The 26790-nt window shown below is 33.9% G+C and overlaps 2 protein-coding genes across 4 annotated transcripts; both read right to left on the reverse strand.

Moving 5' to 3' along the window:
• Positions 1 to 725: 725 nt before the first annotated feature.
• ETL1 (SNF2 domain-containing protein / helicase domain-containing protein) lies at positions 726 to 19406 on the reverse strand. Of its 3 annotated transcripts, none has more exons than XM_088213983.1 (13): positions 18572 to 19406; positions 17159 to 17276; positions 16418 to 16456; positions 15448 to 15488; positions 15113 to 15363; positions 14857 to 15037; positions 7784 to 7969; positions 7515 to 7688; positions 6970 to 7128; positions 2731 to 2808; positions 2474 to 2610; positions 1782 to 1919; positions 726 to 1515 (listed from the first exon to the last, which is right to left on the reverse strand). In XM_088213983.1, the coding sequence occupies exons 1-13, from the start codon at positions 19106 to 19108 to the stop codon at positions 1353 to 1355; spliced, it is 2202 nt and encodes a 733-aa protein (XP_088070109.1). In that variant the 5' UTR covers positions 19109 to 19406; the 3' UTR covers positions 726 to 1352. The 3 variants fall into 3 exon arrangements, with proteins under 3 accessions (XP_088070109.1, XP_088070107.1, XP_088070108.1); XM_088213981.1 differs by having other exon boundaries at positions 1782 to 2000; XM_088213982.1 differs by lacking the exon at positions 16418 to 16456 and having other exon boundaries at positions 1782 to 2000; positions 18572 to 19405.
• A 1270-nt stretch (positions 19407 to 20676) lies between these two features.
• Positions 20677 to 24533, reverse strand: LOC110815406 (basic helix-loop-helix (bHLH) DNA-binding superfamily protein). Its single transcript, XM_022043236.2, has 7 exons — positions 24066 to 24533; positions 22296 to 23061; positions 21752 to 21883; positions 21555 to 21620; positions 21374 to 21439; positions 21192 to 21230; positions 20677 to 21082 (listed from the first exon to the last, which is right to left on the reverse strand). The coding sequence occupies exons 1-7, from the start codon at positions 24383 to 24385 to the stop codon at positions 20918 to 20920; spliced, it is 1554 nt and encodes a 517-aa protein (XP_021898928.2). The 5' UTR covers positions 24386 to 24533; the 3' UTR covers positions 20677 to 20917.
• Positions 24534 to 26790: the final 2257 nt, after the last annotated feature.

A 26790-nucleotide genomic window follows, 5' to 3' on the forward strand; every position in this document is an offset into this window, starting at 1 on the left:
ATGATATTATATTTTATCCTATTTACATCTTCGAATTAAAATTTTTTCAACTAATGAATCACCACATAGTAGTTTTATTACAACCATAACGTACATTTAAAGCAATTAAAACTTGTGCCGTAAATTTTTATAATATTATTAAAACAATTATTTAATGTTTAATAAAAATAGATATAAAAAATATTGTTACTTCAATAAAATAGAAATTATATATTAGTAAAAAAAAAAAAAAGATTTAAATTTCAAATGCAGATTTTTGTTAAAAATTAAAATTATTTTTAAAAAAGTATAAATTATAACTTTTTTTATTTAAACATATCAAAAACAAAATTTAACTTTCATTTTTAACAAAAATATTTTTATTTTATTCATTTAGTTGCAAAATTACTTTAAAAACGCAAAGTAGAACCAAAGACAACCTCAATGGAGATCTTATTCTACCACCTATGGGACCAAACATTAGTCAAATAGTAATTCCTCACAAACCCAGTTAGCAAGTTAATTTGTGAGTTTCTCTTCTGCTTCTACTTGCGTTAGGAGTCAAGACAGGACGGTGTTTATCCGCTTGGGATTTCCTTATTACCAAAAAAACAAAAGGCTCAAAGCCTGCGTGAAATTTTTTATTTTCTTTTACTGGAAACAAGTCTGAAGCAACTTTAAAACAGAACCAGAGAAACTGACAAAAAGGCTATCCTTCAAAAGAAAGCATAAATCAAGAATCAAGAAAATTGAAAAGCCGACATTACTTGTAACAAAGGCATTATCTAACCTTAGATAGCAAATGAATATCAGCTTACTAGTCGTTGAGTACTAGGTAACAAATAGCTTTGCATGTCACATCATGCTCCAACTGGCATAAAATTGGCATTAAAAGCCAAGCCTCTCGAGCTAAATCGCATAGGGTCTTGCAATTGCAGAGAAACTTGAAATCTGGAGTTCAATCAACATCATACTCCAGAAGCAAAAAACATAGGCACCAGAATCAGAACTTTGAACCAACCTCAAGTTTCCATCTAAAAAGAGGCATGTTGAAATGGGGACTTGAGAGTAAGATTAGACCCAGAAGTAAATTTCCGAGTCATGCTAAATTATTACTGTTTAATCATATATATTTCTATTGCTATCAACTTCCACTGCTACAGTGATTTAAGGGCTGAATTACATCTGTATTAGCAGATGTAGTTCTCATCGGTAACATGCTTCTATTCCCCTCCTCCCCTCGGTCCCCAAAATAATCGTTTAAGTGATAAACGACCAGATACAACAATGGACCAATAAATAAAGAATAAGGGAGATCAAGTCAAAACAATAGGGAAAGAGATTTTGTATTTCCTATTATTTAGTTCAGCATTCTAACCCATTAGAAGTGAGGATAGTATCTCTCCCATAGTCTTCTCAGACTTATCATCTTCATTATCAAAATCCATGTCAGACTGGAGCACTGCAGCATCCAAAACTAATTTCCTTTTTGCAATCTCATAAACATTTTCATCAACTGTACCCTTGGTCACCAGCCTGCAAAGACAGTTCTTAAACCAGTTAGGTCAAGGCTATACTTGGATAAACGCGTACCCCATTTCAATAACTTAATTATTACGATAAATAGTTACCTTATTTTTAACTTATTATAATAAATTCCAGACCTATTTCTTTGTTAATTATTACAACATTCTTCATGCCAAATTGATGATAGTTTTTAAGTTCAGTTCACAGTTAAGAATGTAAAATGTTATGATGGTAAGGAGAGACAATAGAGGGAGGAGGGGAGCTATTTTAAGGACCTATATATTGTCACGGGCTTTGTTTGGCCAATTCGATGACAACGATCTTCAGCTTGACGGTCAATCTGTGGATTGAAGTCCATGTCATGGATAATAACTGTATCAGCTCCAGTCAAGTTCAAACCTTGGCCTCCAGCTCTTGTGGACAGCAAGCATGCAAATATAGAAGTGTCATTATTGAAAGCATCAACTATAGCCTGTCTATCTGTAACCTGAGTACTGGCAATTGAAGCAACAAAGTAGTATGAGGAGGTAGTAGTTTTTTGTTGAAAAAAACTATCCTAAAATAAAGAGGAAATGAGGGCAAAAGGAGAAAAAAAGACTACTGCTCCAGATCCACTGCAGACAAAACTGCATCCAGGATACTTTGAAGATGAATAAACAGAGCCATTTTCATTAATATTTTTTCCTTAAAAGAAAGATTAATGAAGAGATCCAAATATGCAGAATGATCAACTAAAGGAACAATGGTACTCAACTGAAGAAATTTATTCATTTTCAATGCTTATAAACAGTGCAAGTAAAAGGTACATATGAAACCTTAGAAACCATCCCTTAGTCTGCACATTTGAAACCCTTAATCTAGCAACACCAATGTTTGTTAGGGTGTTTTTCGTTACTAATCTTGAAACAAAACTGAAATTGCTATAACCATCAAATAAGTTGTTAGATCTTAGAAGAAAAAACAGTACCTGCCATCAAGTCGCCGATATGTAACCCCAATTACATCCAGAGTCCACTCCAGGATATCAAGCATTGATGTCCACTGGCTAAAAATTAGAACCCGATGCCCAGCATCTTTTAGTGAAGGAAGAATTTCACCTAATGCCTAAAGCAATAAAATAAAACGAAGAACAAAGTGAACTATTTTTCTGTGCCATAGTCTGGCCAATCAAAATATTAAAGTCAACTTAAACAGTGAAAACCTGGAAACTAATTGAAAATATACCCGGCACTTAGCTGAAAGCATAACATGTTTATCCGAGAGAATTCCTTTTGTATCAGTAACGCCATAATAAAGTAAAAGCTGGAGTAAGGTTGTTGGAAAATATGTCAGTATCAACAAATAATATTTTGCAGCTGCTAAAATAACATCAAGATCAAGCAAATTAATGCAAGAATAATTCCAACTTTTGTTAAATTGAAACAAAGGAGAAACAAATGATGACTGTTTTTTGAACTAACATAATACACCAAAGAGACGTCAAGATAAATACCCTTATGAGGTATCTGTGACATTTACTATGCACTTGATTCCTTAGTTACTTTCACTCATTGCTTGTTGGTCGAATTATGGTTCTACAGTAAAGCCTTTTGGAGAGAAGAGATGATGCAGCACACACTAGCTAGTTTCCTATATAAATTAGAAATTATAATTACGTTAAATGTAAAATTATTATATGTTGGAATCCACCTTATTGTAAAAGTACAATTCCTATAAAAATTGATGTCTTCGGAGAAATCTCCCTATAAAGCAGAATCATAATTAACTTCTATAGCTGCAATTTTTTTTTTTTACGAGACTGATTTGAATTTATTTTTCTATTAAAACTCTCTCTAATCTTTTCTTATATATATTTAGTTGTTGTAAATTAAATATCATGAATAAAATTTTTAAAACTGAAAATTTAATTACAGATTTTCATGGTATCAGAGAAAAATATTTTTCTCCCTCATAGATGACCAAATACAGAATTGTCACGGAAAGAACCACTGACCTCTATGAATTCACATTTCGGTCTGATGGAATTATTTCCATCAAATAACCCGAATCGGAAGCCACCCAAATTCCAATTACCAGCCACAAACTAAACAGAAGCAATTACATTCAGTGGTCTCAATCGATGAAAATGTTTATCTATGGAAGGAGAAACGAATACTTCACTGAAGAAGTTACCCAACCGAGCATTAAAGATCAAAGTTATAAACTTGGAAGGCCAAGAATAATCTAGTTATATCATGGCTGATTAACTCTATGACAAATCAAATCGGTGAGACTTTCTTATTGTATGGGACAACATATGAATTTGCGAAGTAGTCAAGGAATCCTACTCGAGTACAGAAAACATATTAGAAATTTTTGCAGTTCAATCTAGCTTCCACGACCTACGATAAGGAGATCTATTCGTATCCATTCTGGAGATTGCCAAATCGTTCACCCTTCATCATTTTCTCAATCTCTGGTATATGGATTGTATTCTTGGAACAATATATTGATACTGGAGATTGCCTGAAAACTTAGAAGAACTGGATGTTAAGTAAAGAGGACTTCTCTTCTACCTAGCCAACGTCTTTTCCATTTTTGCCACAATAAGATCTCACAAACATACATATTTTATTTAATTTTGGCATCTAGGGCCTGGTAAAATTGCAAAAATACACCTTAAACTCAAAACAGTTAACCCTTTTTTTTGAGATACAAGAGAGAAATGATATTATCAAAACAGTTAACCCTTTGGTCCATATTTTTTTTTTGTTTTCCTAAAAAGTGCTACACCTTTGGTCCTTGTCATTATTGAATATCCTAATATTTTATCATCTTTATTTCAACAAACAATTCTTCTAATCACATTAATCGAAATTTAACTAAATATATTATTAATTTAAATTTAAATCATAATCAGTCCAAATTTAATCACTTGATATAACTAATGAATTAAGCATAAAACGACTATCACATCTTCATCTCTTCTTACCAAAGACCACAACAATCGCCAGTTTCCTCCTCTGTCTCAGCCAACTAAATAGCCAGTTCGACTAAGCTTTCTAATATGTGACAAAGAGAACTTGCGCATAAAACTTCAAGAAAATTTATTAGGAAGCAAGCTAGACATCTTATACCTTTATAATAAAATCAATACTTAATATTTGAAAAATAATCATATGAATAATATGCCTAATAACTAAACTTAAGGTAGCCTATCTATAGGCACCAAAACATAACTAAAATAGAAATTTATTTTTATAGAAATTCTACTAAATAGAAAATAAAAAATAAAAAAATAGAAAATAGAAAATGGAAGCATCAAAATACAAACAAAATAGAAACATGTCTATTTAGGAATTCTACTAAATAGAAAATAACTAATTCATCAAATGTTATGGTAGAACTAGAACTTTCCTAGAAAAGAAAATCAAATCTTATTATTCCCTCTATTTTTAAAAAAAATAAAAAGTGTGTATATGTATTAATATTAGCACCAAGAGGGTGTCTACCCATTTATAACAGATTTACAAAATAATCAGAGTATCAAGAAGGTTCCCAGACTCCACTAAAGAATGAAGAGAATAACCCAATAGCAAAAAACCAAAGAGTCTGGAACCATCTATTCTTAAGTAATTCAAACATATCAACATCATAAATCCCATCAAACACCTGTTTGTTCCTCCCCTTCCATGCAACCTAGAATTATTTCCACTTGTTTCCTCCTACCACCAAAACCCTTCCATGCCCAAATTTCATCTCCCACTAAACTTGACATCACCTAGCTGATTCCTAAAAGGCTATATAGATCATAGCCCATAATTTGTAGATCATTGAACACCAAAGCAGAACACGATTACAGGTCTCCTACACTCTCTTGCAGAATAACAGGCATTCACCAAGATTTTACCCCTTCTAAGCTTATCAATAATTAAAATACACTCCCTGCCAACCTCCCATGCGTGAAAAGAAACTCGGGGTGGAACCCTAGCCTTCCAAATCTGCCTGTACAAGAGAGGATAGTTAATGTCATCATGCTTGAAAGTTATCTATAAAAAACTTAACTGTGAAAGACCCATGCTTAGTATGGCCCCACAGAAGAATGTCATTACTACCATCCAACGTAACATGGGAAAGAGTCCTTAAGTAAACTCTTGTATTCACCAATCTCCCAATCATTCAAATTTCTCTGCACTAAAGCCTGCCATTCTGGTGCTCCTCCTATCTCTACTACTACATTACAAATCTTAACCTCTCTCTGTTCAACAATGGCATAAATCTGAGGAAATTACTCTCTAAGAGGCTCTCCCTCCGTTCAACCACAGGTCCCCCCCAAAGTCTAATCATATCCCCCTTCCCAACCTTCGACCTAATGTTCATCTGGAAGTCACCCCTCCCAAGGCCAATCTTTTTCCAGAGGCCTTTCCCATGTGATCTCAAGCTAGGTCTCTCTCATCCATGCCATATTTTGCTGCAATCACTCTTCTCTAAAGGGCATCGTTTCCAATCAAGAATCTCCAAAACCATTTCCCCTGCAGTGTCTAATTCATTTCCACCAAGGACCACAAACCCAAACCACCAAGGCTAGAGGTTTTTTGACTTCACTCTGTGCTACCAAATGATTCTTCCTGCAATCGTCCATATCACCCCAGAGAAACCTGCACTGAATGACCTCTTGCTTTTTGGCCACGTTTATTGGGATGGTTTATAACAACATAAAGTAAATTGGTAGGTTGCTCAAGGTGCTCTTAATGAGTATAAGTCTCCCCCTCACTCCCCTAGAAAGAAGGGCTCTCTTCCACCTGGCCAATCTCTGTTCATATCTCTCTACTACCGATTCCCAAGTTATTATTATTCCCTTTAATGTAAAACTTTCTGAAACATTTATTTCTCTTCATTGGTTCTACATCACTTACCTATGGCAATAGTGTACAAACAGAGGAAGTTTACTTGGAAAAAGAAGAATAAAAGTAGGGGGTTGGAGGAAATTAGAGGTTAAGGTAAATAATTAAATGAAGAAGTAGAGTGAATGGGATAAGTTAGACAAAAAAATAACTAGAAAAAGGAGTACGAGATAGTAGACAATAAAACAATAGCAAACAAAATCTTGATCCATCATCATCTATTCTATAACTTAGTAGGCATTAGGACTAAAACCTTATTATTTTGATACATAGCCATTAGTAAGAACTAATAAGGAAAATGTCAAAATAATTAAAGAGAGAATCAACTAACTGGTCAAAATTTAACTAAATATGCTGAGTAGATAAAAAAATAAAAAAATAATGTTGATTATAAAAGAACTTCTTTGGTAGACAATCTATTTGAAATTAAGATCTTATTTTGCATTACGTAGACTATAAGCCAACAGCATAGATACTATGCACAAAACCAAGCATCATAAACGCAATAATGATCACATTTTACCACTTGGGAGTATCATATCTTTTGACAAGAAGACAACTAATTAAGGAAAAGGATTACCTGGTGAATGGAGAAGTCACTATAACTCTTTAGTTTCTCAATTACTTTGGTAGTGGTACATTCGTAGCCAAATGCCCCTACTGGATGTAGCTTTTTAGCAAACCGTATAACATCATCATCACTGTAAATCCTCCTCACTAATAACGGATGATTTGCAATCTAGAGTAACCACAAAAGAAAATGCAAAATACAATTGGGTTGAGTTTCGTTCAAATTGCAATTCCATATGATAGGAATGGAAAGACAATAAAAATAAAACAAAGATTTGAATGCAAAGATCATTCTAATTCCAAGTCAATTTCATTTGTAATTCAAGTTAAGTGTTCTAGTAATTCCTTTTTGACGCGTAGGCTACTATTGCGTCATTATATAATCAAAGAAATTAGTAAAATTTGCTTAATTATGCATCAAATATGTAATTATGAGTAAGTTCTATACAATATAATTTAGGTTTATGAATTGAGTAAAAATAAATTAAAGTTGAATTAAACACAAAGTTGTAGTATTAAAAAAAATTGTATAAACTTTAGAAAGAAAAGTAGCACCTTTCGAAACTGAACAAAATAGTTTGAAATCTGGCGTCTTGGAAGCACCCTAGAAACATCATTTAAGCTAGTCCCCGAAAGCTTTGCAATTCGAGCATGTGAAGCAGCACGATATTCCTCTATGGCCTCTTTATAAGCATTTTCCTGTTGCTCTTCCATATATACATACTCAACCTGCATTTTAGTAACCTCTTATAACATTATGTAAATAACTTGTGAAAGTGCAAAAAAATTTCAGCAGATAAACAGGAAAAAGGAACCTAACGTACCCGTTGTATTTTTGGAGCAAGCTGTTGCATTACATCAGATTTCAAGCGCCTTAAGATGAATGGTCCCAGAATGGACTTCATGCGACCTACCAGCCCTCCATCTTCCGTATTTAATAACTTCTTCAAGTCCACATCTTCAGTTGCAAAAATATCGGGCATCATGAACTCTAACAATGACCACAGTTCCTGTAGTGATAATCTAATTTAATCACCAATTATTTGAAAATAAATATGTATAACAAATGTATACCGACAGGTCTTAGGATAGCTGGTTACTTCTTATGTACAGAATTTTTTAACAATGAGTCCCCTCCTTTAAAATAAAAAGTGGGAATTATTGATTAAAAGTTGGCAATCCAAAAAGATTTATAACCACCTGCTCCAAGCAAATAAAACTTAACAGAAAAGCTATCCATCTCTCCCCATGGAAGGTGACTGCAATATTGGAAGTCTACTAGGCTAGTCTTACCAAAAATACATAGCACTGTCATATAGAGTGGTTAATGTCATTACCTATCTGGCAAACAATTTATTCTCCATAGATCGAATGATGAAAATTACAAGTCTATTTTACAAATTTTTCACACAGCTGACCCTACCAATTCATTTTCTGGTAAGTGTTACCTCCTTATTCTTTGTTTCCCTCAGACATCTAACTGCATTAAAAAAATCTATTTAACAATCAATTCAAACACTGTATCCAAAAAAAAGTATCAATTCAAACATAATGAATTGCCAAAAGCCAAACTACCTGCAACAGTACTTTCTTTTAAGAACATGCAAAATATCTATATGTATACATTTATTAATAACTTTTTTTTGAAATATCAAGTGTCACGTATAGTATTAATAATGGTACCAAATGGGTGCCAAACCCATGTACAAAACATTGACATATCAATGAAAGTATTGATAAGGTCCCCCTAACTCTCCCATCAAGTGAGGAGAGTGACCATTTAACAAAAACCAAGAGTTTAGAACCATCTGTTTTTAAGTATGTCAAAACCAACCACATCTTGCACCCTCTCAAAAGCCCTCCTATTCTTTTCATTCCACACAACCCAAAAAATTGTAAGTGGAATTAAATCCAAATGCTTCTTTCTAAACCTAACACCCTTCCAAGGCCCAAATTTCATCTCTCACCATTGCTTTTCATCGTTCAACTTATGACAAAAAGCCCAAAAACCATAGTCCAAAGCAAGACATGGCTGCAAGTCTCCTCCGCCCTCTTGCACAAAAAAAACAGGCATTAACCAAAATATTACCTTTTTTCTCAAATTATCAATAGTCAAAATGCAACCCTACTAGCCTCTCAGGCAAAAAATGAAACACAGGAGCAAACCTTAACCTTTCAAATTTGCTGGACCAGGAATCTGGTATTATTTTCATATCTGAACAGATGCTTGTAGAAAAACTTGACTCTAAAAGACCCATCTTTGGCAAGGCACCAATGATGAATATCATTGCTTCCATCCAAGTATACATGGGATAGAGTGCTTAACAGTCTCTCATAATTTCCAATCTCCCAATCATTCAAGTTTCTCACCACAAACACCTGCCAAACCCTCTCACCTCCCTCCACATTCACAAAAAATCATATATCTTAACATCTTTTTTCTGGGCTATAGCATAGATCTGGGAATACTAATCCTTAAGGCTGCCACCATCCAACCATTGATCCTCCCAGAGTCTCACTCTGTCTCCCCTTCCTACCTTCCAGCTGATACACTCCTGAAACCTTTCTCAACCTTCACCAATTTTTTCCATAGCTCTTCCCATGAGGTCTCATTACTCCTTTGGTACACCATCCACTCTCATCCATGCCAAACTTAGCAGCTAATACCCTTCTCCATAATGCTATATCCCTCTTGCATGAATCTCCACAGCCACTTGCCCTGCATAGCTTTGTTCGTTTCTACCAAAGATCTCAGGCCCAATCCACCATTAAGTAATGGCTTTTTGAACTTATTCCAAGCCACTAAACGATATTTTCCTTTACGTTCTATCTCTGCCAAAAGAAATCAGCATTGAATAGCTTCCAACTTCTTAGCCACCTTATCTGGAATATTTAAATGAGACAAATAACATATGGGTAAATTAGTGAGCATTCTTTTGATGAGTATGAGCCTTCCTCCTTTAGAAAGGGAAGCTCGCTTCAATCCAGCAAGTCTCTATTCAAATTCCACCATTGGATCCTGTTACTTCGTATCTTTATATTCAGCTCTCAAAGGCAAACCCAAGTATCTGATCGGTAAACTGACAAGTATATGACCCAAAACACTCGCCCAAACTATCTGAATCTCTTGTTGTGCCCAATCTAATCATCTTCGATTTAGCAAGATTGATACTCAGCCCAGAAACCACTTGAAAACCAATCAATACACACCCAATGTTGAGCATTGCTCTCTTGTCTGGCTCACAGAAAAGCATAACATCATATGCAAAAATAAGTGAATAACCTCTTCAAACCTATCCTTCATTCCCACCTTTAAGCCTCTAAATAAATTACATTCTCTGGTTTTTATCAACATTTTATTCAAAGTCTCCATCACCATAATGAATAATAAAGGGGATAAAGGATCGCCATACCTTATATGAATCAATATATGTTTGCATATTAGCGATGTTGGACAAAAAAAAAGCTTAAAACAAACTTAAGAAATTTTACTAAGAAGCGAGCTAGGAGATCTCACATCTCAATAATAAAAGCAATATCTTGGAAAAATTATAAATAATCTACATAAAACTAAGATAGGGTATCTTATTTATAGGTACCAAATACAACAAAAATAGAAAATCTAGAAAATATTTAAAAAAAAGGAAAATAAGTTAAATAGAAAAAATTAAAAAATAGGAAATATAGGAATTGGGAAAAAAAATCTTCGTATTTTCCTTTATTGTGGAACTTTCCAAAAGTTGAAAAAGGAAATTAATTTTTCCTATTCTTTGTAGTTAACTTCCCAAAATGTTTATTCTGCCCCATACTCCTATTAAGAAATACGTCCACTTTAGGAGCTTTCTGTTCTGCATCATTCTCTCCCACTTTGAGAAAACTCGACCTCGATTTTTAAATGTCTGAGTAGAAAAATATCAAATTTGGAACTAGTCTTTTCAATAAATGATGCTTCCATAACTTGAAATTTTAATGACAAAACATGAATGCTTCTAAAATCAAGGACCCTAAAGATGCAAGGAACCAATTAGACATAACAAAATCCATAAAAGGAAACATAACCAAACTTTCCCCATTACCTTTGGAGCCAAAGAATTAATATCTTCAAGGGAAGCCTCTTTCTTCTTAACAAGAACACCGTCATTTTCAATCTCAAACAACATTATTGCTTACAGCCAAATCGAGGTATCCGTCATTAGAAAACTCAACTTAATCAGCAAGAGTAACAACCACATTCATAATTTCTTCTACTATCTCAAATATCTCATTTGTGTGCTTATATTCGGTATCATTAGTTAATTCTTGATCATTAGGTTGTGGCACTTCCATAAGATTTTGCTTAGACACCAAATCATTCACCTTTACATCCTTTTTTGTTCTTCTTGTTTTATTGAAGTTTGAGATATGAGACTTTTTCTACGCCTTTTTACCTTCATTTCATACATATCAATCTTATTACTTAAATCCTGGAGAATATTTTGATATCTTCCAAAGCAATTGTATAAGGATGAGAATTATTATATTGCCCCTCTGACTTCTCTGCTCTACTTTTTTTTTTAAAAAAGTGTAACATTTATCTTTAATTACATGTATCAAGGGGGGCAAAACTCATGCACAAAAAGAATTTTACATATCAGTTAGAATATCAATTAGTTCACCTAGATTCTCTATAGAATACAAATGTTGTTTCATTATCAAAACTCCAAGAGATTGGAACTATCTCTCTCTAATTTTATCAATACACCTACTCCACTCCCTCAAAAACTCTTCTATTCTTTTCCCTCTGGACAATCCAAAAGATAGCCAATGTAATGAGCCCCGAATACTTGGTCCAACTCGTAATATCCTTCCAAGCGCAAATTTCTTCCTTGATGGTGTCTGCCATGACCCAATTGTACCCCAGAATCCCAAAGCCATAGACCATAAGTTGTATGCAATAAGATAACAAAGAAGGATGTGATCACAAGTTTCCTCTGCTCTCTTACATAGACGACAACAACTACCATAATCTTCCCTCTTCTTATTAGCTTATCAATAGTCAAGATGCTTCCACGAGCTACTTCCCAAGCGAAAATGTTATCCTTGGGGGTGAGTTTAGTCTCCAAATTTGTCTGAATGGGAAGTTTCATTCATTTGGCTCTCTCCAGGTCAAATATTTGTAAAAAGACCCCATGGTGAATTGTCCCTTTGAACTTGAATCCAATGAGGTTGGTCCTGATCTCTACTAAGCAAAATTGAAGTCAAAACGCTCAGTAGATTTCACAATCATATTCGTCTATCTCCCAATCATTAAGATTTCACAATACTTCGACATATGACTCCCTCCTGCCCTCTCCTTTGACAAACCCCTCTTTGACAAAAATGTCCTATCATGCTATAACGAAAATATGTGGGAACCTCGCTCTCATAGCCCTTCCACCAAGCCAAATATCGAACCAAAAGCTAACTCTCTCCCCATCTCCCATTTTGCTCTAAAGACACTCTTGAAATTTCTCCTTCCCTATGCAAATTCTCTTCCACAGCCTTGTCCCATATGGTCTTCTCGATATATGGAATACCTCCCTCTATTCATAGTGTCAAACTTCACATCGATAATTCTCCTCCATAAGATTCACCTTTCCTTTAAAAATCATCAAATCCACTTTTCTTGAAGAGCCTGATTCATCTCAGCGACGGATCTCACTCCTAATTCGCCTCAATTAGTGGTCTTTTAAGGTGTCCCAAGCCACCAAATGATATTTCATTTTTTCTTGCAAATCACCCCATAGAAATTTGCTCTATATTATTTCCAACTCCTTGGCAACACTATTCAAAATTGATAGAAGGAACAGGTATTATATAGGAAGATTGATCATTGTATTTCTGATGAGTGTTAAACAACCACCTTCAAACAGTAAATTTCTTTTTCACCTGCAAGTCTTCTCTCAAATTTGGCAACAACAAGCTCTCATGTCCTCATATCTTTATAGTTAACACCCAACAACATACACAAATATTTGATCGGTAGATTCACAATTCTGGAGCCCAAAGTTCTTGCTAGTCTTCTAGTATTGCTCCCACTTCTTAATCTAACCAACTTAGACTTCACAAAGTTGATATTCAGGCCGGACACAGCTTGAAGTCGTCTATACAACTTCTCTTCTTTTGTAAGTGGAGCACTTGTTTCACTATTTTAGGTATAAGAAAATAATATTGGATTTCCATTTGATAACATCTATCTTATAAGTAATATCCTTGGATAGAATCTTGAGCGTAAATAGCATCTTCATAAAGATCATATGTCAATGAGAACTTGCAACTTTGAAGAATGTCAAATGACTTTAATTTTCTCCATATATCCATATTGACCAAAAGTTTTGCATGAAGCACATGTAAATCATTGTTTGTAATTGAACCACATGCTTGATAGAATGTAACTAAAAGAACTCATTTCCATTTGATAACATCTATCATATAAGTAATATCCTTGGAGAGTCTCGAGCATAAATAGCATCTTCATAAAGATCATAGGTCAATAAGAGCTTGCAACTTTGAAGAATGTCAATTGACTTTAATTTTCTCCATATATCCATATTAACCAAAAGTTCTGCATGAAGCATATGTAAATCATTGCTTGTAATTGAACCACATGCTTGATAGAACGTAAATAAAAGAATTTTGCTCATGTTTTAAACCCATCCAATGTTCCTCTGACACCCAATATACTTTGTCCAATATCAACTTGCAAAAGTGAATAAAGAACAAAAACTTAGGCTAATTAACCTCAAAAACTGAAAGAGCGCGTCTAAGAACCTTAAGAATCATTTTGAAAGTTACTAAAAACAGGTTTGAAGGTGGCTGCCCAAGATAAGGTGAACTGTATCGGGTCAAACCAATTTGAAACGGTAAATAATGTTAGAAAACCAAATGCCAATCACATTGTTCAACGTGTAGCTGTCACGACCTCCGACGAGCCTCCAGCAACGATTTCAACGTGTAGCTGTCATGACCTCCGACGAGCCTCCAGCAACGATCTGCTAGCGGAGGATTCGTATTGAGGTAGTGGTGTCAAGTTTGGTGTCAGTGTTACTCCCAAAGGTCACGGCAGCAAGAGTTTTCAAGTGTGTCGCAGCAATACAGTTACTTTTTGCCAGCCAGAAGGATAGTTGACGAGTTTCCGCAGAAGTGATTTGGGATTTCTCCAATTAGGGTCTTCTGAGCTAGTGTTGGAGGCAGTGGCCAGCGAAAAAGCTGACCTGCTTTTCAGATTTAGGATTTTTTTTATTGTTTTATGAAGAAAAAGAAGATAGGGTGTATATGGATGAACCAAAGGGTCTATTTGGGAACTGAACTGCTGAGCACTTAGGAAAACATAATTAGACGAATTTAAGCTCTGATACTATCTAATGAAGGACAAAAAGAGATTAAAACAAACCTTATGAATTTTGAATAAGAAACAAACTAGGAGATCTCGGATCTTAATAATCATAAATAGTTCACTTAATAAATAAGCTAGGATACCTCATCTATAAGTACTTAAGTACAACAAAAATAGAAAGTCTACAAAACCTAGAAAAATAGGACAAATAGGGAATCTAGAAAATAAGAAGACAATTCTTCATATTTTTCTTTTATTGTAAAACTTTCCAAAACTTAGAAAAGAAATTAAATCTTCTTATTCTTTTCAGTTAACTTGCCAAAACATTTATGTTTCTTTATTGGTTTTACTTCACATCTCCTATTATTAAAATATGTTCATTTTAGGATATTCATATTCTGTATCAATTAGTGCAATTCCAAACAGTGTCAATTCAACGATCATCCAGATTACTAGCTGAACTAGAAAGCATCAATAGAAACAAAGATCGTAATAATCATTAAATAGGAAAAAGACAGAAAGAAAAGAACAGGCAAATAATACATGTAAATCATTTTGGAGCGGTGTTCCTGTGAGCATTAGGCGCTGGTTTGCATTCCTAGCAACAGACATTAGATTTTTCCACCTATAGCTATTTTTATCCTTCAAAGCATGGGCCTCATCCATCAAGACACAGCTCCAACGCCAGCGTTTCAGTACTTTACGATCATCTTTCTGCTGCACACTGAAGGGCAATAATGATGAATACTAAGCTTAAAAGGCAAGCATAGCAGATCAATCCAATAAAAAATGTTGATACCTATGCCTTTCAAAAAGTGAATAGCAAACAAGAAGCACGTTAAATGGCGGTGGCAATCCAGCTTTGGCCAGAGAACTCAACTCTTTTGCATAGGCCGCTCGACCAGCCCCATGATACTGGAGAATGGAAAATGATGGACACCACTTTTTAAGTTCTCTTTCCCAGTTTTCCAATAGAGAGGCAGGGCATACAATTAAATGAGGACCAAGATCGTTGTTCAAATGTTTCAACAATGTTAAGTATGTAATAGCCTGTTAAATAAAAGCAGCATCAGTAAGGCTACAACATCAAAAATCAGATCAATAACAATATGACAAAGAAATAAAGCCTAATACCTGAATAGTCTTCCCAAGGCCCATCTCATCTGCCAGAATGGCTGCATGAAACAAAAATGTTAGCAAGCAAACAAATCATACATTCTTATATCAAAATCATAACAACAAATACCCAAGACCAAAACTGTTACCCTAAGCTGAATATACCTCAGAGACACATAAAATCAGGACAAATTATTATTATGCCCAACAACCTTATGAATGGCATAGATCCTCAAGCACAACATAGATTTAGATCGCAGTATTTACTAGGCGTCTCTACCTTCCAGATTTAGATCACAGTATTTACTAGGCGTCTCTACCTTCCAGATTTAGATTGCAGTATTTACTAGGCGTCTCTACCTTCCCTTTTTAAGTGGTTTTAGATTTTCGACATGCAGTTAGGCATTGCCAAGTGCATTGGATCTGAATAAACTTAGGAGTTTCTTAGGCTAAGTTAGAAACAAATGTTTGCCTTTCAGCTCGGTCCTGATGGCAAACTTTTCAAAAATGCGAGATTTAGAAAGTGACCCAATCAATTGATCAGAGGAGCTTGATTCAGTGGAATTTTTCTCATCCATACTAAAGGTTGTTCCCAAGGTTTCTCTCTTCTATCTAATTCTACTTTCATATTTAGGCCACAATAGCTAGGAAATTACAGAACCTATAATTGCAACTTTGAGAAATGGATCTGAATGTTTCAGCTCCCAATAATTCTCAGCATAGTATTTATCCCCAAAGAAAATAACCTTTTTAGAAGATACAATACATCTGAGAGTTGCTCCTCGTTCACTGCAGGACATTTATGATGATCAACCATCAATTCCCACCACAATCTACTACCATCGGTCCTCCAAAGACAATCTCTATCCATAGCAGACTGCCATTACCACTCTTCAACTAAGCTCTATAACAACTCATACATGAACCAGAAATATGAACTTAAGTGCAAAGCCAATTCCAGCACATTATGTAGTCAAAGTCAACTCACCTACAGCACAGTGCCAGATTCCTCCCATCTTCTCAATCCCTCAACCAAAGATAGTATACAGTATAGAGAAATCAAATAGGAAAGTTAGAAAACACCCCTTCAAGAAAGCAAATGAATGAAACATAATTTCAAGGAGAAGGTTTCATTTTGTTAGTCTAAATGTATCCTTGTCATCATGTTTGCGGATGCATGTTATAGATCACAATCCTGCTGCTCAAATTCCATATTACTTCTAACAACATCCCAACTGCCTGCCCAGCCCTCCCCAAAACCCACTCTCCCCCCGAAAAAAAAAAAAAAAAAAGAAAAAACGTGTTTTTTTCTGTGCTTCAACAATGAAATGGAGAACAATATTAGGTTTTACACCTTTACCATGTTAAACAAGCATACAATATGTGATCTTACATGTATCGGACAAATAATAATCTACTGCTTCTCACGACTGAGGAAGTACCATTGCATTTACCCTTATTTACACCTGTAGCCTAGTGCTTTCACTTTAACAAAAGATTATAGGAACAACAAACAAAAACTAGCTCAGATGCAAGCATTGAGAAACTAGAACAATAGCTATTTGAAAAGTCAGGTAACTTTTGTAGCCAATTTATTTTTTATCTCTGAACTAACAAGCACAAAGAACTACACTTGTTCGGTATCTTAGAAGTAATCAGTCATAGAGTAATAGAACAGAATTCAAGAATGGAATGCATGAAATGATGACCTCAGAGAATAAATAGTTACCTCCACCAATGCCCTTCCTGTACAGCAGAAGAAGAAAATTGACACCAACCAGCTGGTATGGCTTGAGAAGGGGTTGAAAATCAGAATCGTCTTCCCTGCATGCTGAATTAATATCATCCTGCAGACATTTTTGTCATTTATGCCAAACTATCAGGAAGATAAAAACTTCGCTAGTCTCGCTGTTGATTAATTAGCCAAAGTGAAGAAATGATAGTGATTGAACCACAGATCCAATATATTTTCAATTCTATGGGAGTCAAAACACACATTTTGAAAGAGACTGGAAACGGAAAAGTGCATGAAGCATGGCCAATCCAACCTCTTCACATATTTCTGCGAAATATTGACTCTTCAGAATGATTAGCTAAAACCTTTTAATAAAAAACACAAATGCCATTATTTTCCCAATATTTAAAAGAAAATAAGGGCGAAAGAAAAGACCTTTACTCATGGACATTTTTTATCCCAGAAATCTCTTCATTGAAAGACCACATCATCATGGAATTTCGGTCCAATTATCAAAGAATAGAGAAGCAAAAAATGATATATCCTAAATGTGATGCCACCTTATAGCAAATTTTCAATCCATCACTTATTACATAAAGTGGCCAATTAAAACAGCACAACAGTACAAAAAAATCCAAAAGTTTACGCTACTATCTTAAAGTTTTAGCTTTTTCATTATAAGCTTAAATAGCACCAAAATCCAAAGGGTAAATAGTGAAATTAGATTTAAAAAGTTAGGTCGCCATGTTTTCTTCCCAACAGAAGACATTCCAAAAAAACAAGTACGTAGAATTTTGTTCAAATTCCACTTACATGAAATAGGAACTGAAAACAAAGTACAAATGAAGTTGATATTTGAAACTGAAAAAAATAATATTCTAATACTAAGTCAATCCAGTATCCAAATAAAAGTCCAAGTTATGTCGATTTTCCTGATCAACTTCCTAAGTAGTTGAGAATAAAATTTCATGGTTGTGGAATTGAACATGTGAATAGAGTTAAATTCAATTATATATCAAATACGTAAATTACAACTGATGTCTATATCGAATAATCAAAAACTAGGAATTAGATGGGAATTAAACTTTGAATTAATCATAACATTAAAAGTTTAACCAACCATTGCTACCGAGGAGACAGAAAAATCCAGAAATATCAACTGTTACTACAAAAACTTCAAGTTTGAAGTCTTAAAAACTTATCTCAGCTGAAAAAGAATCTCGTTACATTTCTGGAAACGTTTCAATCGTTTGATTTGCAATCCCAGGTACCAAAGCTTTCAATAATTTAGCTAACTTAAAGTAATTCCACACACTTACAACATCAAGCAGCATTCTCAATAACATAAAGAAACAAAATCATAATGCAAAAAGAAAGAGTCAAAAAAAGAAAATAAACTTTAGTAACCTGAGTGACAATCCTCACTGAAGAAGAGTCTACTTCCGCGTATCTCTCGCATGAAGCCACAGAAGAACCATAAAGCTCCCTCCGAAGGTCAGCCGAGATCTTCGCGCACTTCTGAAGGGCCTTTCCGACCACGTCTTCGTCGTCAAGTTCTTCCTCGTCTTCGCTGGATTTAACCTCATACACCTGGGCATCACCACCAAACGCCCCGCCGCTGGCATCCTCATTGTCATCTTCGTCTTCCACCACAAATCGACGGCCACGATTAGCTCTCACCTCCTCCACCCCTTCATCTTCCAGCACCGCATCATCGTCCTCCAAGTCGGTATTTTCCAAATTTTGAATTTCAAAGCAATCGTCGCTGCTGCTTTCTTCTCGTTTCTGTGATTTCGTGAAAGCGAACGTTTCGATTGGAGGAGGTTTAGGTGTCTCCGCTTGCTGCGTTCTCTTGAAGACGCGAGAAGTATTGAAGGAGTAACGTGACCACTCTTCCTCGGAGATTTCGTCGAAATCTCGCTTCATTATTAGGCTTTTTTTCATTACACTACATCAATTTATGGGTTTGCCTGAATTTCTCAGCGTTGGGGTTTATTTGCGAAAACAATACCAGAAAGACAGAGAGAGAGGAGAAAATCCGTATGGACGACTTAAGGAGAAGAGAAAGGATGAAGGAGGTGTAGTCTCAGTTTTACAAAGCAGAGAAGCGAAAAGGCGCCATTTCACTACTTGAGGAATCGAAAGTCGGAGACTGCGTGAGCGGGGAGCTAACTGAGAAAAAGGCGGTACAACCAAATGCCAGGCGCGCACGGAGATCCTTTTTTTTTGTGTCTTGAATGTAGTTTCTGGAAAATATATATTAGTCTTTGAGTGTTATTTTAATTTTCATTACCAAAATCAAACATACATTTTTGTTTTTTTAAATCAAAATTGAATTCAAATATTTTTGTTCTTTATTAATTAATTTAAATAAAGCTTATATTTTGCTTTAAGCCAAAAAACAAGAGTGAGCCCAAAATTAAATTCTAACGTTAGTCTGATTCTCAGCCCAAGTGTCTTGTCAAAAAAAAAAGTCCAAACTTTAAAATCCAATTGCACCAAACCAAAGTTTCAGCTGAGCCCAAAATTAAACCAAACGAAGAGAAGGAGCTCCCTCCATTTAATTCTCTGTGCTAAACTGAGACTAATAGTTATTTTGACTGATTTAATTCCATTGTAAGAATACGTTGCGATGTATTTTCTTTTTTTCTTTTTTTTTTTGGTTTAACTTATCCTATGATTTGAATATGCTTTGATGAAGTTTTGTTAGTCTTTAAAGTTTCACTCTTTGATTTAAAGTAATATGGACATCAAATAAATTGATTTTAGGACTGTGTTTTAAGGAAAGATTGTTCTTCAAAAACTAATTTAACTTATTAAAAAATGTTGAATCTTAGTCAATTGAATGATATTTGGAAATAATCTAACATTTAGTTAGACCGACAAATAAATTTTTTGTAAACTAGATTGTGAATGAGGAATTATAATGTTGACAATAGTGCGATGATCATTTGCTTGATAATTTTGAAAGACACTGTATTTTACGTTGATTATTATTATATGATTATTTTTTAATTGTAAAGTTACCAATCACAAATTTCATTAAAATTAATATTCTTTTTTTTTTTTGAAGATTTGCCCGAAGATATGGAGAGTCGAAGTCCTACAAGGCCATATGCTTCTTAACTTTGTGATAAAAGGATCGGTGTAATAATTAAATGTCTAAACTCAATTTCAATACCAACAATGATGACTTAAATTTCCATGTCTTGCTCACCACTAAGTCCAACTTTTCAAAATGTTAGCGGTTGTATGTTGTAGATGAGAAATATGAATAGTGTTTTTTTAATGTTCATTTATTCTGAAATGTACATGCATATGTGATAATTATGAATAGCATGTTCGTAAAAAGACAAAATTAGAGCTCAATTTAGTTCAAATCTCAAATCAAACAATACTTTTCAATGACAATAATTGAGTTTTAGATTCAATCCACTAGCTAGTTCAAAATTGAAATCGACTCATTAGCCACCTCTACCCTATAGATGATCTTACAGAAAAGAGGTAAAATATACTTTTGGGAATTTGCCCCAGTAATCATGAGGCCGTGAGTAACAGAATCTTTGAAAAGTTTTTACATATATATAGACATACGTACATATATATACATATACATATACATATATATAGGTATAATGATATTGGTAATTAAGCTGCACCCATCTCAAGCAGGTTAAACTTCGAGCAGAATTTGGCTTAACAGATAGAAAATGCATGTAGGAGACTAAGAAGTTAATTATACAAGGAAAATTTTCAGCGGTACAAAAAGCCTTTATAAGTTGGACTCCAGTAGTCTGATCCTGCGTTCTCACGGTAAATTTGAGGTGTACATGATAGAGGAACCAAACAAAGACCTCTGCTTCTCAGATCAAGCTTCATCTCTCCCTTATCTTTTCTATCCAACGCGCCCCATGGATCCTGCAAATATTTCATTAAAATAACCAATAAATTAAATATTCATTACGATTTATTAATTATGCGTGTTTTGGAGCATCTTATAATTACTCGTTAATTATATAATTAATACCTTGTGTGAACTAGACTTCATGTAAGGGTTGCTTAAAAGCTGCAAAAGAACAAAGGAATAGAAAAGTTCAGTAGTTGTGACAATCCTTGAGAATAAGCCAGCTGTAGCTCTGGTATTTCTGAAGGCAGAGACATGTACATATATGTGTGTGTGTGTGTGTGTATATATGTATGTGCACACACCTGAACTTGCTCTTGTAGAAACTTGATATATCCAATGGCTTCTAGCAGTACTGAAGCAGTATCGGTCTGGAATTAATTGAACCCAGAAATTTTATTAGAAATAACTGAATATATATATATATATATGTGTATAAGAGTGAGAAATTTAGAGGCTATTCTTGGTAGGTTCATTTATAGTTACCTTTCCGAAAGGTGAAACTATTTGCTGAAGGGCAGTGATTCTATCACCGAGCTTCACTTTTGGGGCCTGAAATTTTTTAAGTTCATGGGTAAATGCTCTCCACAAAGGCATATATAAGCATGAATATTCTGTTTTTACCTTTTTAACTTTTTTTAATATATATATATATATGTATATATCTATAAACACATATTTACCTTGACGGATGAATTAACTGTAGAGTTTTCATGCTTGGGTTTTTTCAATGCTGCATCAGAAGTTTCTTCAGATCTTTTCTTTTTCCCTTCATTTGTGAGAACTCCACCTTGCATTCTCCCATTAGCTTTTGTCTGCATATATTATGATTGTTATTTAGACTAGTGTCACCTTAGAATTCAATAATCTAAACATAATGGTTTCACAACAAACTAAATATCTGTATATACATATATTATACTAAAACTTTTTTGTGTTTAATTATATGACTAATACTCACTCTAACTATTTATACTTCTTAAATGAGCAAAAAGCTCATCATAAATAAGCTTTAGCATCTAATTAACTTTACTTCCAAAGAAGAAATTAAAATATCTAGTCTATGATAAGAACTAAAAGTTAATAATTTACAAGGTTCAAATTAAAGAGTTACTAATTCTTTTAATGGAGTCGAAGACTTGAGTTCGAATTCTAAATCCAGACTCTCTGTGAAAGAAAAGAATCGGAGATTGATGAAATTAACTACATAAATTTAGTCGAGCTTACCGGAGTAGTAGTAGGCAGGGCTTGCTTCTTAGAATCGGATAAATGGAGAGGCTTAGTGCATGGTCTGGATGCATGAGCATCAATTAATGGCTTGGTTAAACGACGAGGAAAATGTAGGGGTGAATCTGCAATTGTACTTGTAGTACTTAGACACGGCAGTGCATATTGAGACATAACATAGTTGTCTACACCTTCTACCACCACTGAATTATTATTACTGTTCACACCAATATGATATCCAATATTTCCATACCCGCCAATCGAAGACGAAGATCTTCTGTTTAAATAAGCAGTTGTGGGTGCTTGATCAATATTATTTATGATGTGATTATGATCTTGATTATTTTCCACTTTCAAATGATGAGGAGCATAAGACAACAGAAGATTCGAACCAGTGGACGGGCCGATTAGTGATTGTTTAAGTTGAGAGTAGTGATTGTTTGAAGAGTTAGAGAATTTATTAGTAGCCAGAGAAATGTTGCAGGAGGTCGTGTGAGGATCAAAGTGGGTGGTGGTGTTGATTTCTTCTGGGTCTGGTGGTGCAATAGACCAGTTGCTAACCAGGTTGGAGAGTTTGGTAAACCTAATTTGATCAGTTTGATTTGGGTGATCAAAGTTTGAGAATTCCCAATTGCTTCCCACTTTCTTTAAGTAGTCATATGGAGCTTCCAGAATCCCTGTTGATACGCTCTTGGATGATAATGGATCAACCAGGTTCTCCCCAACATCTTGATTGTTGCCCAATTCTCCATTACTCCCACCATGTCTGCAGATTTAATATTGTTACTCAATAAAAAACCAAATAAAATATTATTATCAGATTAATCATCAAATCCTAATTACCGACCTACCTAGATACCAATTTAATGGTGGATATATTTTATATTAGTAGATATAACATAGTGATCGCCTTCGTGTGTGTATGTACATGTGTATGCATGCATACACATATAGATTAAACTAACTATATAGGCGCCCTTCTGATTAATTAAAGCTTCGCCTCCTGCAGATGTGTGTATGCGATTGTGATCTACAAATTATTTTGGGGACGCAAATCCTTTTATTTTGATCTCTCTTCGTTCTATTCAAATTGATCATATATCTTTTTACATAAAATAAGATATACGTATAGCATATATGTGATATATATATACATATATTCATGAATAAAACAAAGAACAACTAAATTGTATTTAAGGCCTACTTTTCCTAAGACTCATATAAATATGAAATCACAAGATCACTGATCAAGAACGAGCTGCAAACAAAACTGAAGACAATAGATTAACTCCTGGAAACAAAAGAACACCAGGGGTATGTGTAGTTCTTATTTAATTTATGTGTTCTATAGGTGCGTATATGTTTATTTATACTCACCAACATATCTCTAGGTATAATTAAATTGGCTATATATTAAGTTAGAAAAATCTGCAGCTGCCTAGTCTTTCATATATAAATTTGTACGTTTCTTCAATGTTTTCTTTTAATTTTTGTTTCCAAGAATAGCTGGAAAGATAAGAAATGAAAATGAAAATTAGAAAAAACCAACCAAAAAAAAAAACTATTATCCAAAGAATAGGAAATAATGATGTGTAGCTGGCCAGCTCTAGAATACTTTTTTTTTTTTTCTTTCTTCCTAAGCAGATTCTTAAACATGCATCAAAAACTACATGCAATCATGCATATCATTAAAGAAGGTACCATCTTTATTAAATCTTATCTCATCTAGTCGCTCAGAATAATTAGATAAGAAGAAGAAGAAAGACTTACAATAAAAGATGGGTCCAGAGATGATTATCAGAAGCTGCATGTTGGTGTTCAGGCATGAAGTCGTTAGAAGAAGCAGACTCAAGGAGTGGGCGAGAGGAGTCGACGGTGAGTCCAGAGTGATTGGAGGCATTAGTAAACGAGGTGGAAATGGAGACATCATCCTCACAAGAAGAGTTATTAGAATTAGGGTTTTGTTGTTGGTGCCAGCAGGCGGTAGTCCAGGAGGCGGCATGATTGTGATGATGATGAAGATCCCAAGGCCAGTTTTGCGGCGTAGAGGAGGAGGTAGCAACGGAGCTCTCTGTGCATTCTTCAGCCATATGTATATGTATATGTATATATAATAGTACAGGACTGGACGAGAATAGGAAGAAGAAGAAGAAGAAGAAGAAGAAGAAGAAGAAGAAGAAGATGTAAAGGTGTTTTGTTTAGATATGAAGGGGGTGGTGGTGGAGGATGGAATTTAAGGAGGGGTATATATCCATTGCTGGTGACGTAACTTTGTAGGTTACATCAATTATAAGGGGAGACAATAAAATATGCAACCTCAGTTTTCCCACTACATATATGCTTCATGCCCCAATTATTTCACATCTATACTTACACATATACATAGACATCCACACACACACACACACACACATATATTCATATATAAATATACAGCTCTCTCTCTCTCTCTCTCTCTCTCTCTCTCTCTCTCTCTCTCTCCTAGCCAGGACTGCCAATCTGATGTAAAATTTGATCGTCTTTATACATTACAGTCTTTCTCTGGGTCTCGGCGTTAATTATGCTAATTTTAATATATGTGGATAAAAGTTTTATATATATATATATATATATAATCGTGACACTACTCCGTCGTAAGCAAAAGAAAGAAAGGAGATACACTGAGTTTCTAGGTGTAAATCTACGTGGTTTAATTAAACGGAAACTAAGAGCATTTCTTGATAGTGTATCTTAGCTTATTTCTTCAATAGCATGGAAGTGTTTTGATACTGCTGTACTAATTGATTTTAATGAATTTTTAATTTTATATATAATTTTTAGAGAAATAAAAAAAAAAAAACAAGTCCAATTTATATTGTCATAATATTGTCCAATTTATTTTTATAATTAAATAAATAAAGTATTGCTGATACATTTTATTTTCTCCCAATTTAGAAGAACAAATTAATTAATTTTGAAGATTAAAAAGAGATGCTAATAACTTTAATCTAAACAAATAAAATGACTTTAGCTATTCAATTTTTTATTCTCAATCTCCTTATATTATTATTTTTTAAAAAAAAAAAAGAAAGAAATCTCGAATATTATATCGTAAGAGGGAAAAAATGTGTGTCTCTGTGTGTGTGTGTGTGTGTGTGTATATATATATATATATTGAATGATATTCTTGCTTTTGATTATTGAACAACATCTTTAATTATTACTAATTAAAATTAGAATTTTTAAGCTTGTCACTTAACCAGGAATAGGTTAATGCAGGAGCATTAGCTTGGTTAAACAAAATGGATTTTAACTGGCAGGCATGCCGTGACACATTTTAAATTCCTTTCATGTCTTCTACTGCGCCGTGCACGTCTCTCTTCGTACAATATCATTCTGCTGTGTTTGGTTTCTTATAGAATTAAATCTGTCAAAATCAAATAATATTTTTATGAAATTTATGTAAATATATAGTGGTTATAAGAGTTTATACGTATTCTTTTGACTAAAGTGACGTTGTGATGGAAACCACTATAGTAATTTGTGGTCAATTTCTCCTCCTTAGATATTCAATTAACACATGATATATGTATATCAGACAATATATATATATATATATGTATTTACATATTTAATTACCACTGTTTGAATGTGCAAAGACGTTCAAGAAAGAGAATGATTATATGTTATCTAATTTCCTTGTACAATAATTTGTTTTTGAATTCACTTGTTGGGTCGAATTTGTATATAAAAGAAATTATAATATTCGTTTGAAATTATATAATTACCATATACATAATATAGATATATATATATATATATATATATATATATTCCCTTGCATGGTAGGATGTCCACTCAGCAAAAACAAAAACAAAAACAAAAACAAAAAAAAAAAAAAAAAAGAATGAAAATATGCAGGATGTCAATTTCTGTGGTCAATAAACTTATTCATTCAGTCTGTGGAAAAACAGTTGACTTCCGTCGCTTCAAGCGTGCGCTATAAAATCTAAATACATTCATTCTCTCTCGCCCCTCAAAAATTTCAACGTGAATATGTTACAAACCCTAGCAAATTAAATTTCAGTAGTGAGCATTTGTCAAAAAAATGTTACATATAAAATCAAAACTTAATTAAAAAAAAATACAAAAATAATTATTTAATAATTTTTAGACTTAATTAATTAAATTGATCTTCAAAGTTTATTTTGGGTCATAAACCATGACATTCTTTCTCATCAAATTTTGATTTATATCTCCAACTAACAGTCTTTTCTGAATTGATTTAAAAGAAGAAATTTAATAAAACTTGTTCTTCTATTGTCAAATCCATATATAATTGAAAAGCATTAGATTTTGAAATATAAACTAAAGCTTGGAAGAATATATGTGTGTGTGTGTGTGGGATACTACAAGCCACAGATATAATTGTTAATTTGTTCGGATGATTTAGATTTTAGTTATTAAAGCACGATGAAGGAAACTATATAATCAATTAATTAGTGTGAATTTGGCA

This window comes from Carica papaya, chromosome 2 (genome assembly GCF_054855325.1).
Source record: "Carica papaya isolate Zhongbai chromosome 2, ASM5485532v1, whole genome shotgun sequence".
NCBI classification, from domain to species: Eukaryota; Viridiplantae; Streptophyta; class Magnoliopsida; order Brassicales; family Caricaceae; genus Carica; species Carica papaya.

Coding starts and splice junctions, on each gene's coding strand:
- LOC110815406 (XM_022043236.2), bottom strand. CDS start 24,385: ATGGCTGAAGAATGCACAGAGAGCTCCGTTGCTACCTCCTCCTCTACG. Junction 21,621..21,751: donor CAGTTAATTCATCCGTCAAG/GTAAATATGTGT, acceptor AAAAAATTTCAG/GCCCCAAAAGTGAAGCTCGG. Junction 21,083..21,191: donor TGAAGTCTAGTTCACACAAG/GTATTAATTATA, acceptor AAATATTTGCAG/GATCCATGGGGCGCGTTGGA.
- ETL1 (XM_088213981.1), bottom strand. CDS start 19,108: ATGAAAAAAAGCCTAATAATGAAGCGAGATTTCGACGAAATCTCCGAG. Junction 17,277..18,571: donor CAGTGAGGATTGTCACTCAG/GTTACTAAAGTT, acceptor AAATGTCTGCAG/GATGATATTAATTCAGCATG. Junction 7,689..7,783: donor TTGCTCCAAAAATACAACGG/GTACGTTAGGTT, acceptor ACTAAAATGCAG/GTTGAGTATGTATATATGGA.